At 41.8% G+C, this 17,147-nt stretch overlaps 1 protein-coding gene across 2 annotated transcripts in view; it reads left to right on the top strand.

Moving 5' to 3' along the window:
- Window positions 1-6,829: 6,829 nt before the first annotated feature.
- Window positions 6,830-17,147, top strand: part of fh (fumarate hydratase) — a 31,467-nt gene continuing 21,149 nt past the window's right edge. The window contains exons 1-3 of one of the 2 annotated variants that reach the window (XM_073050597.1): window positions 6,830-6,993; window positions 11,935-12,069; window positions 15,732-15,842. In XM_073050597.1, coding sequence (XP_072906698.1) covers window positions 6,874-6,993; window positions 11,935-12,069; window positions 15,732-15,842 — 366 coding nt within the window. In that variant the 5' untranslated portion in view covers window positions 6,830-6,873. Of the gene's footprint in view, window positions 6,994-7,410; window positions 7,628-11,934; window positions 12,070-15,731; window positions 15,843-17,147 lie in introns of those variants that run through there. The other variant, XM_073050598.1, reaches the window with a different exon arrangement.

The following is a 17,147-nucleotide window of genomic DNA, read 5'->3' as shown; positions in this document are numbered from 1 at the left end:
GAGACAATGTAATCTCGGAGTCCAAACTTCATTGGCTAGAAGTTAATTAACCCACACGAGTATTTCTACTGGAGGGCGCCAACCGGCAGCGACCAACTGTTTCCCTGTGCTATTTCCAAGCCGATGGTTTACCTGATCCTCCTACCACTACCAACTAAAACCGAATTTTGGAAATTTAACGCGTATGTTATCAACAGACCCGTGAGACAAAACAAGTAGATACCTCTGAACATAAATCAACTGCCTACTGCTGAACGTAGTTTCTTAGGGTTTGTTAATTTTCTCACTGCAGTTCTGCTTTCACATCACTGCAACATAGACTCACAGAGCACAGAAAAAGACTCCTAGGGCCCATTGTGATGAAAACCGTCAAGTTCCATACCAATCACAAGCAAGAGAATATCTGCAGATGCTGGAAATCCAAGCACCACACACAAAATGCTGGAGGAACTCCGCAGACCAGACAGTCAACATTTCAGGCCCAGACCCTTCATCAGGACTGGAGAAAAAAATGAGAAGCCAATAAGAAGGTGTGGGGGGAGGGGGCGGAAGAAATACAAGGCGGTAGGAGATAGGTGAAACCAGGAGAGGAGGCAGGCAAAGTAAAGAGCTGTGAAGTCAATTGGTGTAAGAGATATAGGGCTGGAGAAGGGGGAAGCTGATAGGAGAGAAGAGAAGGCCATGGAAGAATGAAAAGTGGGAGGAGCACATGAGGGAGGTGGTGGGCAGGTAAGGAGATAAGGTGAGAGAGGGGAATGGTGAAGGAGAAGGAAAGGGAGAGGGAGAGGGGGCAATACGGAAAGTTACAGAAATCAATGGGCATGCCATCAGGTTGGAGGCTACCCAGACAGAATGTAACGTGTTGCTCCTCCATCCTGAGAGTGGCCTTGTCACAACAGTGTAGGAGGCCATGGACTGTCATGTCAGAATGGGAATTGGAAGTGGAATTAAAATGGGTGGCCACTGGAGATCCTTCTTTTTCTGGTGGACAGAGTGTAGATGCTCGGCAAAGGGGTCTCCCAATCTATGTCAGGTCTCACCGATATACAGGAAGCCACATCAGGAGCACTGGACACAGTAGATGGCCCCAACAGACTCACAGGTGAAGTGCTGCCTCACCTGGAAGGACTGTCTGGGGCCCTGAATGGTAGTGAGGGAGGAGGTGTGGGGCAGGTGTAGTACTTGTTCCGCTTGCAAGGATAAGTGTCAGGAGGGAAATCAGTGGGGAGGGATGAATGGACAAGGGAGTTACATGGGGAGCAATCCCTGTGGATAGCAGAAAGTAGTGGGGAGTGAAAGATGTGCTTGGTGGTGGGATCCCGTTAGAGGCGGTGGAAATTACGAAGAATTATGAGCTGGGTGCAGAGGCTGGTGGGGTGGTAGGTGAGGACAAGAGGAACCCTATCACTCATGGGGTAATGGAAGACACACAGTAAGGGCAGCATTGGTGGAAGAGGGGAAGGTCCTTTCTTTGAAGAAGGAGGACATCTCCTTGATTCTGGAATGAAAAGCCTCATCCAGCAAGCAGATGCGGCAGAGAGGAAGGAATCGAGAGAAGGGGATGGCATTTTTACAAGTAATAGGGTGGGAAGTGGTATAGTCCAGGTAGCTGTGAGAATACCAATTCCATTTATCACCACTTCATTTGGAGCCTCCTATCCCTTGGTAATTCAAGTGCTCATTCAAATTTTATGAGAGTACCTTCCTCAACCACCTTCTTAGACAGTGTGTGCCATATTGCATCTACTCTCTAAGTGAAAAAGAATCTTCCTCAGCTTTCCTCTAAATGAGACCTTTAGGGCTGTATAGAGCCACAGGAGATGGGCAAGATTTTTAATGTCTATTTCTCCTTGGTGTTTACTAAGGATGCCATAAAAGTGAGAATAATAAGTAGTGATGTCTTGGAACATGTGCTTATTATGAGGAAAGAGCTATTTGCAGCCTTGAAACGCATTAAGGTGGGCAAATTCTCAGGGCCCAAATACACCACAAACCTAATGGGGGGCTAGGGAAAAAAATGTCGAGGCCCTGAAGAGATATTTGCTTTTTCGTTAGTCACTGGTGAAGTTCCAGAAGACTGGAGGGAGGCTAATGCTGTACTATTGTTCAAGAAATGTAGCAAGACCAGGCCAGAAAACAACACAGTGGTTATAAATTCACTTATAGGGAAGTTACTGAAGCAATTTCTGAGGTACAAGATCTACTATCACTTGGTAATCAAAGCCTCATCAGGAATAGCCAGCATGGTTTTTGCGTGAGAGGTAATGTCTGATAAAACTTTTCAAGTTTGTCAAAGAAGTAACTAAGGAGATAGATGAAGGTAGGGTAGTGGATGTTGTCTGTGTGGAATTTAGTAAGGCTGTTGGCAAGGTTCCACATGCCAGGCTGTTCTGGAAGATTATGTTGCATGGGATTCAGGGGGAGCTAATGAGGCGGATTGGCTGAATGAAAGGAAGCATGCAAGGGCGATGGTTAAAAGTCTATTCTCTGATAGGAGGCATTTGACTCGTGGAGTACTGCAGGGGTCGGTGTTGGGACCTCTGTTAGTAACTTTTTATGTAAATGATTTGGATGTGAATATAAAAGCCATGATTACCCAGTTTGCTGAAGATATTAGAGCGACTTGATAGTGAAGCAGGTTACAATGAGATCTTGATCAGTTGGGGAGATAGGCTGAGGAATGGCAAACAGTGTTCAAGAGTAAGGTAATGTACTTTGGGCATTCATTCCAGGATAGTGAATGGCAGGGCACTCACTGACCAGAGGGACCTGAGAGTATATGTGTACTGAACACTGAAAACAGCCACACAAGAAGGCATATAGCATGCTGGCCTTCATCAATCAGGGTGTCAAGTTTAAAAGTAGGGACATTATGTGGCAGTTATAGAAGTCATTGCAATAGACCACGCTTAGAGCATTGTGTACTGTTTTAGGAAAGACAAGCGTGAGAGGGGACAGAGAGATTTATAAGGATGCTGCCTGGACTAGAGGGCCAGAGTTACAGGAAGAGGGTGGCCATGCAGGATCTTTTTCCCTTGGAGCATAGAAGAATGAGAGCTGAACTTTAGAGAAGTTTATAAAACCATGAGCAGTATGAATCAGGTCAATGGTCATAGTCTTTTCCCCACCGTTTGGGGAGTCCAAAACTAGAGAACACAGATATACAGGGGAAGAGATTTAAAAGAGACCTGAGAAGTAACTTCTTTCCACAGAGGGCAGGGAGTACTTACCTTTTTTTGCTGTTTATTGCACCATTCTCTGTAAACTCAAGAGACTTTTGTACATGAAAATCCCAGGAGATTTGCGACATCTGGCACCCATTACCATTCTACAGTCAAAATCACTTAGATCACATTTCTTCCCCATTCTGATGTTTGGTCTGAATAACAACTGAATGTCTTCTTATAAAGTTTAATGGCAGACCAACATAAGTGCATCACCACCATCTACTGAGACGGAGTGCAGAGCAAAGAGACAGTAAGTATACCTACTAAATCCCCCCCCCCCAAAAAAAAATCAATAATATCAAAAAGCTGAGTGCTTTTCAGAAAGAGTAATATTCACTTATATACAATGGCAAAATTGCATGTTTCCATGACTTTCCATGTTAACCTGTGTCCGATGCAAATATCTCAATTTAGCAATTAGAAGTTTCCTTTGCAACTCATAGGAAGTGCATTCAAACAATACATGCTGCAACATTTCTTGACAAGTGTACTCCCTACAAATGCCCATTCATGCATTTTAATTCTGAACAAGAAATTATTCCATCTAGTACATCCAATATGTAAATTTCTAAGTATAACTTCATCCCTCCTATTTTATCCATCTTCCATTTGAGTTACCACCATCCTCTACCTTATCCCAATTTTGTTGCCACATTAATTAAATTTAAATTATGGCTTTCACCTCTCCTGTATGCAAAAGCACCATACAGAGGAGATTTCAGGGGTAAGTTTTTTACACAGAGAGTGGTGAGTGTGTGGAATGGGCTGCTGGTGATAGTGGTGGAGGCAGATACGATAGGGTCATTTAAGAGACTCCTGGATGGATACATGGAGCGTAGAAAAGTAGAGGGCTATGTGTAACCCTAGGTAATTTCTAAAGCAAGTACATGTTCAGCACAGCATTGTGGACTGAAGGGCCTGCATTGTGCTGTAGGTTTTCTATGTTCTACTCCATTTACATCTGTGATTTTAAGTGACTGCTTGGCTAGAATGTCTGCCACATCATTTCCTTCAACCCCAACATGGGCAGGGACCCATAAAAATGAATACACCAGCCTAGATCTTGTAGCCTCAACAGAAGTTGTCCAATCTCAAGTTGTCCAATCTCAAGTTGTCCAATTTCTTACATATAGATACAGTTTGCAGGAAGCTATAATATCTACCTTGCATATATTGCTGAATTACCTGTGCCACTGATATAGAATGAATCCTCTTCTTGATCTTTCCTTGAAGCTTAAATCAACCACAGGCAAAGGGAAAAACCGTGAAGGAGAACAGAAAGGGATACACTGGGACCATATTCCACACTAAACGACCCAACATTTTCCATCCACTCAAAACTGAAGAGCTTTTGGATGCAGTGCTTCCAAAACTACGAATGTTGCCAATATTGGATTGCGAACTTTATGTCCTTTTGCGTTAACCCAATAAATCTTTGCTAACTATAACCAGCACAGATGAAAAGGCATTTCACCCATCTCTACCAGTAATGCCGATATTGGGGATGAGTTAATAGCACAACATAATCTCAATGCTTGAGCTTGAACCTTATCCAAGAATACTGGTGAGGCTGACCCATATGCAACATATCCACAATCGAGGACAGATCTGATTAGAGCAATATAAAGTTTAGTGACCACCTACGCACACACCAATCACACCCAACTGAGCATCTGAGCACATTAAGGGCTTTTTTTTTTACACTTGATTCACACACACCTTCCATGTTAGGCTTGTGTCCATCCACATTCCTAGAAATTTTACCACGGACTCATGCTTAAGAGATTTACCATATAATTTGAGATTCATTATGTGTGTAATGTTCCTTTTAGAAAACTGAAACTTTTGACCATGTCTGCATGCTTTTATGGCTGACTAGATATTTGTATTAATGAACAGGTCTACATGTGTACCTAATAAAGTGGCCACTTAGTCTACATTGGTTCCCGTTGCTGCTCCTTTGATTTGGAGCTTTACAAAACCATGAAGGAACAACAGAACAAACACGAGAAAATCTACAGATGCTGGAAATTCAAACAACAACACACACAAAATGCTGGTGGAACACAGCAGGCCAGGCAGCATCTATAGGGAGAAGCGCTGTCAACATTTCAGGCCGAGACCCTTCGTCCCGAAACGTCAACGAAGGGTCTCAGCCCGAAACGTCGACAGCACTTCTCCCTATAGATGCTGCCTGGCCTGCTGTGTTCCACCAGCATTTGTGTGTGTTGTTGAAGGAACAACAGAAAGTACACTGATAGATAGATAGATAGATACTTTATTCATCCCCATGGGGAAATTCAACTTTTTTCCAATGTCCCATACACTTGTTGTAGCAAAACTAATTACATACAATACTTAACTCAGTAAAAAATCTGATATGTATCTAAATCACTATCTCAAAAAGCATTAATAATAGCTTTTAAAAAGTTCTTAAGTCCTGGCGGTAGAATTGTAAAGCCTAATGGCATTGGGGAGTATTGACCTCTTCATCCTGTCTGAGGAGCATTGCATCGATAGTAACCTGTCGCTGAAACTGCTTCTCTGTCTCTGGATGGTGCTATGTAGAGGATGTTCAGAGTTTTCCATAATTGACCGTAGCCTACACAGAGCCCTTCGCTCAGCTACCGATGTTAAACTCTCCAGTACTTTGCCCACGACAGAGCCCGCCTTCCTTACCAGCTTATTAAGACGTGAGGCGTCCCTCCTCTTAATGCTTCCTCCCCAACACGCCACCACAAAGAAGAGGGCGCTCTCCACAACTGACCTATAGAACATCTTCAGCATCTCACTACAGACATTGAATGACGCCAACCTTCTAAGGAAGTACAGTCGACTCTGTGCCTTCCTGCACAAGGCATCTGTGTTGGCAGTCCAGTCTAGCTTCTCGTCTAACTGTACTCCCAGATACTTGTAGGTCTTAACCTGCTCCACATATTCTCCATTAATGATCACTGGCTCCATATGAGGCCTAGATCTCCTAAAGTCCACCACCATCTCCTTGGTCTTGGTGATATTGAGACCACTGGGACCATATTCTGCATTAATCAACCCAAAATTTTGTGCCCATTCATTTCTCATCCACCCAGAAGTGAAAACCTTACAAATGCAGTGGTCACAACATTGATTTGGAGCTGTATTGGTTCCCATCGCTACATTTTTGATTTGCTGCAATTTCCAGTATGTTTTTGTCTTCAGATTTACAACAGCTGCAGTTATCATTTGCTTATTGGCTACTGATCTTGCATCTGCTAGGCTGTTATTGGTCGTGTAAACGTGGTGTATATGATTCTCTTTGGGAGGAAGAATTTTATCTTCATATATCTTATCAATATGATTATTGCTCTGGATGTCATCAACTCTGAGCTTCTGTAAATTTACCTTGGAGTTTTGTCAATAGTTAAGCAATGCATCAAAGTTCAAATTTCTGAACTTTTACAGCATTTTTAAAATTTAGTTACCTAAAAAGAGTTTACAACATGATAAAAATGCAAATTTTAGGGATACTAAGCAGTACTGAACTAACTCCCAAATGTAAAATGAGATATCTGACTGCAACTGGTTCATGCCTTTGCCCCATTCTACAACTCCCCCTGGCGGCCCTTCCCCGGCCTGTCCTTGGTTCCTCCCCGCCCTCCTTTACAACATGTTCCGCTTTGTCCGAAATCTCCAGTGCGTCCAAGGCAAACTGCGAGTTATACAAGGCTGTCAACTATTTGCAAAGAACTCGCTCCCGGCCGCTGCTGCTGCAGTCAGTAAGAGGATGGTGAGTGCAGTCATGCCAAATAAACCTCGGGACCAAGGCAGGCAGGGGACGCACACGCCGTGCGGCCTTTACTGCGATAGAGCGGACTAGGAAACAGCAGGTTCGCTCGCTATCATGCCGAAGCGCGTTGCGGTTAAAACTTCGCCCTTTCGGTGCATGCATGCCTCCTGTTGCCGTGCCGGGGCTCTCGGGTCAACCAGGCCGCGCAGTCCCGGGATTGCCTGTGTTCCCCGGGACAACGATCCCGTCGCACAAGGTCACTGGGAGCCCCGGCAACGGAGCCACTCCGGATGGTGACGCGGAACGAAGGCAGGCAGCTGCACTTCGCCGCCTCTTATGCTACCAGTTCCTTTTTAATGAACATTTCCTATATATAAAAAAATATTCTATTCAGCTTCGATGATTTGCTGTTAAAGCGTACCCTGCACACAGACCGGGAAAGCCTGCAGGCCTAAACTCTGTCGGAATAAGAATCGTGAAAGGCAGAAACATAGGTCGCCAGCTCATTATGTGCCGATTTCCTTCTGACAATTAAACACATAGATTGCAGTTTTGCTTCCGTTTTCACAAAACCCTCATTTGAAAGCGGCGGAAGAGTTCATGTAGAAAGTGCAGAGGGCAGACATCTTCTCAAGTAGGTTGGAATCTTTCTCGGCGGCAGTGTCATTGGTGGATGTGTGTACAACTATTGGTTATTATTCAGTGGCTTGTTTGAACTTCTGTCGCAGACCCGCGTATCTAAATGCATGTGGTATTTGAAGATGCTTTTGGCAATTATCGACACTCAAATTATTGAACTATAAAAAAAATTCCGCAACAGAAAATTTATCTTTTTAAAGTTATTGAAGATTGCCTTGGCCATTGCTGTTGGAAGGTAATTCTGTCGATTTAGTAGTGTAGGTGTATCATTTATGAAATGACACTGCCAGGCCTGGCACTTATTGTTTGTAGTACTTTCCCTAGGCTTAACTACTCACTGCCTTGAACACTACCGTGCATCTGTTGAAATTACTCCCATAGTGTTGTTGGTTAGGGGATGCCCTGTTTGTACAAGAAATGATGGGCAACTAGTGGCACACTACAAAGTCAGATATGCAATACAGCGGTGAAGGGGTTCCTCACAATGCTTATCCTTTCGAATCAATTAAGTATCTACCTATCTACTATCTTTAAACAGTAGAGACCACTTGTTTGTGAGATTCTAAGAGTAAATAATTATTTGAAAGCCAAAGTGTTTTATTCAGAATCTACTGTCCCTTTATCTTCAAAATATTTCTGAACGGTCATATGAAACTTTGAAAGTCAAATATTAGAAAAAAGATTTGTTTTTATACAGGTCCTTTAACAGTCAAATCAAATGTAGTGTCTCATTTCTAGTTCTGAATGGATTTCATTGCTTTCCCCACAGTTGCGAGCTTACCTCTGATATCCACTTTAGGAAATAGCTTTTGGTTTTAAACAACTAAATTCAGTTGAATTAATGAAATACAGGGAAGTAACCTATATATGACAAAAGAAGTCCTGCTGAAGAGATTTGGCCCAAAACATTGACTGTGCTCTTTTCCTGCTGAGTTCCTCCAGCATTTTGTGTGTGTGTGTTGCTCGGACTTCCAGTATCTGCAGATTTTCTCTTGTTTAAGGAAAAAAAAACTATTTTGTTTTACTTTTTCAAGATGTATAACTTTCTAACCAATAGAAAACTTGACAAAGGATTGTATGGTTTTTCACTTAACAGCCTTAGAGGTGTTAATTCTCAACACTTTTATGGTAACTGTAAGATCAACTTGTGTTCAAGGGTTTGAAATTAATCCAAGTCAAACTTAAAAAAGCATTAACTTTTTTTGGAATCAATTATGACATCTGGGACAAATCAGATTATTTCCCTTCAGGAATCTAAAAGTGATATCATTTAGGGCTATTTTTGACCAGTGGTGTAGATCATCTCTTGGCACTTGGTTCTGAAAAAAGGAAAGCAAAACCCGGCTGCTTCTGCTGGGCCACCGATATCCAGTGTCAGAGCTGACTGAAATAGCTTCGAATGCAGAGCAGTTGGCTTTGGCAGTAAGTCTTGGCCCTTCTAGCAGCTTGTTCTCGGGCTCTTAACCTTTATTGTGTCCAGTGGACTTGGCAATTATTTAACATAAATCTAATCAAATTAATGCTACAGTTTGCCCCATCTCAGAAGCGGTGATTTCTTTGTATAATACATCAGCACTTTGTTGTCCAAACAGCAGTATTAGTGGTTTATCTTTGTACTGTTGCTGCAACATGACAAATTTCATGACGTAGAAGTTGGTGATTATCTGGTTCATTTGTGATTTCATGACTCATGTTTGCACAGGCACATAGCAACCTATACGTAGCATGCACATGAAAGCAGTAAATTAAACATAAACTGCAACTTTTCATGTTTTTTACAAGAAAGAACAATCGAAAACAAGTGTAAAGTAATCAAAGTGTTGGGGGAATAGTTTCTGTCTCCCATGTGTGCCCTTCGTCATTTTGTATACCTCGATCAGGTCCACTTTCAATTTCAATAGACAATAGGTGCAGAAGTAGACCATTCGGCCCTTCGAGCCTGCACCGCCATTTTGAGATCATGGCTGGTCATCTACTATCAATACCTGGTTCCTGCCTTGTCCCCATATCCCTTGATTCCCCTATCCATAAGATACCTATCTAGCTCCCTCTTGAAAGCATCCAGAGAATTGGCCTCCACTGCCTTCTGAGGCAGTGCATTCCACACCCCCACAACTCTCTGGGAGAAGAAGTTTTTCCTTAACTCTGTCCTAAATGACCTACCCCTTATTCTCAAACCATGCCCTCTGGTACTGGACTCTCCCAGCATCTGGAACAAATTTCCTGCCTCTATCTTGTCCAATCCCTTAATAATCTTATATGTTTCAATCAGATCCCCTCTCAATCTCCTTAATTCCAGCGTGTACAAGCCCAGTCTCTCTAACCTCTCTGCGTAAGACAGTCCAGACATCCCAGGAATTAACCTCGTGAATCTACGCTACACTTCCTCTACAGCCAGGATGTCCTTCCTTAACCCTGGAGACCAAAACTGTACTCAGTACTCCAGGTGTGGTCTCACCAGGGCTCCGTACAAATGCAAGAGGATTTCCTTGCTCTTGTACTCAATTCCCTTTGTAATAAAGGCCAACATTCCATTAGCCTTCTTCACTGCCTGCTGCACTTGCTCATTCACCTTCAGTGACTGATGAACAAGGACTCCTAGATCTCTTTGTATTTCTCCCTTACCTAACTCTACACCGTTCAGATAATAATCTGCCTTCCTGTTCTTACTCCCAAAGTGGATAACGTCACACTTATTCACATTAAACGTCATCTGCCAAGTATCTGCCCACTCACCCAGCCTATCCAAGTCACCCTGAATTCTCCTAACATCCTCATCACATGTCACACTGCCACCCAGCTTAGTATCATCAGCAAACTTGCTGATGTTATTCTCAATGCCTTCATCTAAATCGTTGATGTAAATCGTAAACAGCTGTGGTCCCAATTTCAATGTTGAATTAGTGAAGATCCAGTTATTAAGGAAAAAATTGGTTTCATACTTCACTCCAGACCTTAGAAAATGATATACAAGAAAAAATCGAATATTTTCAAGAGAAGAATGATTGTCCAGGATTACTTTAAAATTGACTGCTGACATTTCTAGCCAGGGTGGAGATGATTGGGTAATTCACCTGTCAGTCAAGCCTGCTTACAAGGTTATCCTCTAATCAGAACACTCTTTCAGGAGAATTCATATTTTTATTTTGCTGAGTGTTTCTATTGTAAAGTTGTTTATTTAAATGGATGGTGTTTTCTGATTAAAATAATTTTGTAGATTGACCATGCTTCATTCTCATTGCAACTCATTGAGTAATGTGCTCACTGGACACTGTTTATAATGATGTACTTAATTCATTGATGGTTCTGCAGTGGAAACCTCCTCATTGTGTAATCTTTCTGTTTTGTGTCTCCATTATCTCTTGAGTGAGGAAACACCCCCAGTGATATTGTGGCTGAATTGTACCTGACTCCGCAGCTTCTGATCAAGTTGTTGATCGTGTGGTCCATGTCGAGCTACGTTTCTGTAAAAGTGTCTTGGAATATCTTAGAAGTTTAATGGTGTCAAATAAATAGAAGTTTTTTGTAGTAAGGGGCCACAAGCAGACAAACCTTTTTACAATAAATCTATAAAGACATAGATATTTCCAAATTCACACAGAAATTGAATAAGTACAGTACTTTGCAAAAGTCTTAGGCGTGTCGAAGACTTGCACAGTAATGGATTTGTCAACGTGGAGTGGAGAGTGAGTTTATAAATCTGGCAGAGCAAAGGATGTTAGGAATAGTGAGGGTGGAGCACCATGAGAGGGGTGTGGGACGTGACAGAGAAGGCATGTCGGGCTCAGGGTCGTGCGGGTGCAAACGCATCCAGCACTGAGATACTCAGCAAAGTCATTTGGTTCCAAGCTGTTGGTCTATTGATCACTACTGAATGTCTCTCTGGTGCTTCCCACTCCCTTCCCTTTTCGAAAACATGATTCCCCTCTCTCTGCCCCCTTTCCACTCTCAGTCCACAACTGAGACCCATATCAAAATCAGGTTTATCATCAGTCTCTTGTATCATGATTTTTTTTTTGCGCCAGCTGCACGATACATAAAATTACAACGGTACTGTGCAAAAGTCTTCGGCAACCTAGCTATGTATGTATGTTTTGCATTTTGGCCCCAAAAGAATGCTGTTTTGTTCATCTGTATTCATGCATGGTTGAATGATAAATAAACTTGTATTTGAACTTGCTTGTCTGAATGGCCTCCTATCTTTTCTGAAATTTTGCCCATGACCTTGAATTTGAAAATTACACAACCACAGTTATGTGATTACTGAAGAAATCAATACATTTGACCTTTTGATTTTTGCAGGCAAGTTCTGACGGATACAGAATAGAGTATGATACCTTTGGTGAACTGAAGGTGCCAAATGATCGATATTATGGAGCCCAGACAGTGAGATCAGTGATGAATTTTAAAATCGGAGGGACTTCTGAGAGAATGCCAGTAAGTAATGGGACAGCTATTTAAATGAACGTTCTTATCCTTTAAAACATCAGGCACTTCACCATAATTTGCCCATTGTTCTACTGCAGGAATATTGTGTTATTTCCCCATTCGTTTGGTCAAAAGTTTAGCAATGTGCCTATATTTTGCAAGCCTCTGGCCAATGAAAAATCACACAGAATTATAACAAATGTAAAGATAATTACCTTTAATTTTTAATTAATTGATTTTTAATTGATTGGAAGATGGCAAATGTCACACCATTGTTCAAGAAAGGATGTAGGCAAAAGGCAGGTAACTCGGCCAGCTTAACATCTGTAGTTGGGAAAATGCTTGAAGCTGTCATTAATCATGAAATAATGAGGCATCTGGAATGAAATGGATCCATCAGGCAGACGCAGCATGGATTCAGCAAAGGGAGGTCCTGTTTGACAAACTTACTGGAGTTCTTTGAAGATATAATGAGCACAGTCGATAGAGGGGAACAGATAGATGTTATTTACTTGAATTTCCAGAAGGTGTTCAATAAGGTGCAGCATTAAAGACTTATCCATAGGATAAGTATGCATAGAGTTGGGGGGATGTATTAGCGTGGATAGAGGATTGGTTAACTAATAGCAGAGAATTGGGATACATGGGTGTTTCTCTGGTTGGCAATCAGTGATGAGCGGTTTGCCGCAGGGGTTGGTTCTGGGCTCGTAACTGTTCACAATATACATTAACGATCTGGAAGAGGGGACTGAGTGTAGTGTATCTACGTTTGCTAATGATACTAAATTGAGTGGAAAAGCAAACTGCAGAAGATCCGGGGAGTCTGCAGAGATAGATGGGTTAATTGAGTGGGCAAGGGTTTGGCAGGTGGAATACAATGTTTGTAAATGTGAGATCATCCACTTTGAAAGGAAAAATGGAAGAGCAGATTATTATTTAAAAGGCAAAAGATTGCAACATGCTGCTGTTCAGAGGGACTTGAGAGTGTTTGTATATGAATCACAAAAGGGTGGTTTGCAGGTGCAGCAGGCTATCAAGAAGGCAAATGGGATGTTGGTCTTCATTGCTAGAGGGATTGAATTTTAAGAGCAGGGAGGTTATGCTGCAATTGTACAGGGTACTGGTGAGGTTGCACCTGGAGTACTGCATGCAGTTCTGGTCTCCTTACTTGAAGAAGGATATACTGGCTTTGGAGGCAGTGCAGAAGAGGTTCACCAGGTTGACTCCAGAGATGAGGGGGTTAGAATATGAGGAGAGATTGAGTCGCTTAGGACAGTACTTGCTGGAATTCAGAAGAATGAGAGGAGATCTTTTAGAAACAGATAAAATTATGAAAGGGATAGATAAGTTAGAGGCAGGAAAGTTGTTTCCACTGATAGGTGAGACTGGAACTAGTGGACATAGCCTCAAGATTCGGGGGAGTAGATCTGGGATGGAGATGAGGAGGAAATGCTTTTCCCAGAGGGTGATGAATCTGTGGCATTCTCTGCCCAATGAAACAGTGGAGGCTAACTCAGTGAACATATTTAAGACAAGGTTGGATAGATTTTTACATAGTAGGAGAATTAAGGGTTATGGGGGAAAGGCATTTAAGTGGAGATGAGTCCGTGGCCAGATTAGCAATGATCTTATTGAATAGCAGAGCCAGATTGCCTACTCCTGCTCCTACTTCTTATGTAAAATGCCAGAGTATTGGCAGAAATTGACTTGGAAAATAATTTTCGCAGATTGAAACTCTCGTCTTCCTGAGAGAATGTTTCCAATTGCATCATGCAATTAAATGCTTTTAAACCTCAATTTTAGAAATTTTGTGACAGCTTTAGAAAGGGTTAGCACCAGTTTGTCTCTCATTTACACGAAAAACAAGAATTATTGGGTAAGTGGGATATTTAAAATGGAGGGTGATACGTTCTTGACTAATAAGGCTAGCAATGATTACAGTGAGAAGACAGAATGGGATCGAAAGGTCATATAAATCTGCCATGATTGTATCATGGAGATGACTCAATGGGCTGAATGGCCTAATTCTGTACCTGTATCTTATGATCTAATCAGGAGTAGGTCATTAAGCCCTTAAAATCTGCTCTGTCCTCATCAAGATCATGGCTGATGAGCCTCACCTGGAATTTTCCAAAACTATCCCCATATCTCCTGCTCACATTAATATCCATTTGTTTGGAATGAATACAATGGCAGAGTCTTCAGGACTCCAAAGAGATTCCAAAGATTCACCATCCACCATTCATTTGATATCATTCTTAAAACTGAGTCTGTCCCCCTGATTTTGACTCCTCAGCCAAGGGAAATAATTTTTTTCTGCAATCTGCCTAGAATGTTGAAAGTACCGTATTCACACAAAATCCTGGTGGAACACAGCAGGCTAGGCAGCATCTAGAGGGAGAAGCGCTGTCGACATTTCGGGCCGATACCCTTCGTCAGGACTAACCGAAAGGAAAGATAGTAAGAGATTCGAAAGTAGTGGGGGGGAGGGGGAAATGCAAAATGATAGGCGAAGACCGGAGGGGGTGGCATGAAGCCAAGAGCTGGAAAGGTGATTGGCGAAAGTGATACAGAGCTGGAGAAGGGAAAGGATCATGGGACGGGAGGCCTCAGGATAAAGAAAGGAGGTGGGGGGAGCACCAGAGGGAGATGGAGAACAGGTAAACAACTAAATATGTCAGGGATAGGGTAAGAAGGGGAGGAGGGGCATTAACGGAAGTTAGAGAAGTCAATGTTCATGCTATCCGGTTGGAGGCTACCCAGCCGGTATATAAGGTAGTGTTCCTCCAACCTGAGTTTGGATTCATTTTGACAATAGAGGAGGCCATGGATAGACATATCAGAATGGGAATGGGACGTGGAATTAAAGTGTATGGCCACTGGGAGATCCTGCTTTTTCTGGCGGATGGAACGTAGGTGTTCCGCGCTCTTTCCTTTCGGTTAGTCCTGACGAAGGGTCTCGGCCCGAAATGTCGACAGTGCTTCTCACTATAGATGCTGCCTAGCCTGCTGTGTTCTACCAGCATTTTGTGTGTGTGCTACAGATTTCCTCGTGTTTGCTCTTTAAAAGTACTATATTGATGAGATTTTCACGTATTCTCCTAAACTCTACAGAATGCTGTCTAATATACTCTGTCCTCATATCTCAAATCCATCCCAGAAACCAGAAAAGTGAATCTCAATTCCACTCCCTGCAAGAAGAATAAAACTGTTCACTCTATGTTCTCACAAAATTACTTACAATTAATACAAGACATATTCACTCTTGCACTGGAAGAACATTTAATTTTGTTTTTCATTTGTCTTTATTTAAATGGAATTCTAATTATGGGGACTGTGGCATTGAGAGATTTTTAACGGTGGGAATCCAGCAAACAGGATTTTGAGTGTAATTCAGAAAGAGTGAATGGACCTCACTTGCCCTACTGTGATGCAGTGTAATTTGAATATTGTCCAGTTCAACATCAGCAGGTCTTGCTTACAATTCTCTAATAGCAAAATAGATTATACAATCTGTCAGAAATGTATAAATACATAAGGAAATTGCATTCTTTCTGATTCAATCCTTACACACTTTCCAGATACGTTATTTTAACGAAACCTCTCTGTTGGTGAGTAGAGGGAAAATAAAGCGTGATATTTGACATTACTTCCATGGCTTCTGTTCACAGATCCAAGTGATAAAAGCATTTGGGATTTTGAAAAGAGCTGCCGCAGAAGTGAATATGGACTATGGCTTGGACCCAAAGATTGCACATGGTATTATGAAAGCAGCAGATGAGGTAGTGTGATGGTACATAAAATATATTGTGGAATCTTCATGGATTTTGGAAGGAAGATAGCCATCTGAGCTGAATTCCTAGACTGGAGAAGTGATGGCCAAATCTAGTGGGCTGAAAGGAAGCAACCATTTTAGTTAGAACAGGTCATGGTCAATGAACAGAGGAGACCTGTAATGGCATTACAGGAGCTCCAAAAAGACTGGTAAGGAACAAAACATTCTGAAAGTGGAGTGAAAGAAGAGACAAGTTACTGCTTTGCCTTCTGCAATCTTTATCGTGCCTGGCAATTACTCCACACTGACATTCGCTCATCAATTTGCATAGCTTCACATTGACTCAGAGCAGGTTGATTCAACTGTACGGCCACTCCAGATCTCTATGCATTCTGATAAATGAACTGTTAAGTACCAAGCATTATGAGAAAAAATTGTATCAATGCATACAAGGCTTTGGAAGTTATGTAGCATTTAAATACCTTAATTTGCTGTGAAATTGGAATTGGGCATCTCTTGAAGACTTCATCATTCTGTCTGCTTCACAGAACACTTTGATTCATAGTTATTGTGGCTTGTAACTCCAGAAATTAATGCAAAGAAAAGATAATGTGTCTACTTTATTGAGGCACTCACATATGACATGGTGGTGTAATGACGTATGCCATTACTCTTACATGCAACCTGTAATGAATTATGCAAATAAACAGTGAATGGTTAATCAAACAATATATGTTTGCAATATTACTAAAATAATACTGAAATATTAAATACTCAACAATAGCCCTGTAAAATTGAAATGTATTCACACATTGCTGTTTTGTGGCGTGATTCTTATGTTTCAATTTTATGGCTTTAAATCATTTGAATGATAAGCAGATCAATCATTTCTTATTACCAAGTTAAGCAAATTACAGGTCCTTCCCAGGTACAATAGGGTTCTGTTTCTGAGAACTGTTTGTAACCCAGTTAATGAGTTAGAAATGAGGCCACCCAGCAATATATTTAAAAAAACAGCCGACAAAGGCTAATGTGTAGTTAAACCAGAGTGTTTAACTTAACTATTCAGTTTTCTCTGCAGGATGAAATGGTGTTCCTTCAGACCAAGTTTCCCCTCTCAGAAGATGCTTTCAGCCGTATAGCTTATTACTAACCTCCCAAATGTGTGTTTGTGTGCACAAACTGTATATAAGTCAGGTGTTCGTAACCCAGGGAGGATCTGTACATTTTTGGCAAGGATCAGTTTATATAGGAGGTGTTTGGGATTGTATGTTCTTGAGGGTTAGACACTAAGCATGTTGTGAATACAGAA

Source organism: Hemitrygon akajei, chromosome 7 (assembly GCF_048418815.1).
Source record: "Hemitrygon akajei chromosome 7, sHemAka1.3, whole genome shotgun sequence".
Taxonomy (NCBI): Eukaryota; Metazoa; Chordata; class Chondrichthyes; order Myliobatiformes; family Dasyatidae; genus Hemitrygon; species Hemitrygon akajei.
Note: the sequence above shows the minus strand (reverse complement) of the source record. Positions and strands in the feature narration are given on the sequence as shown.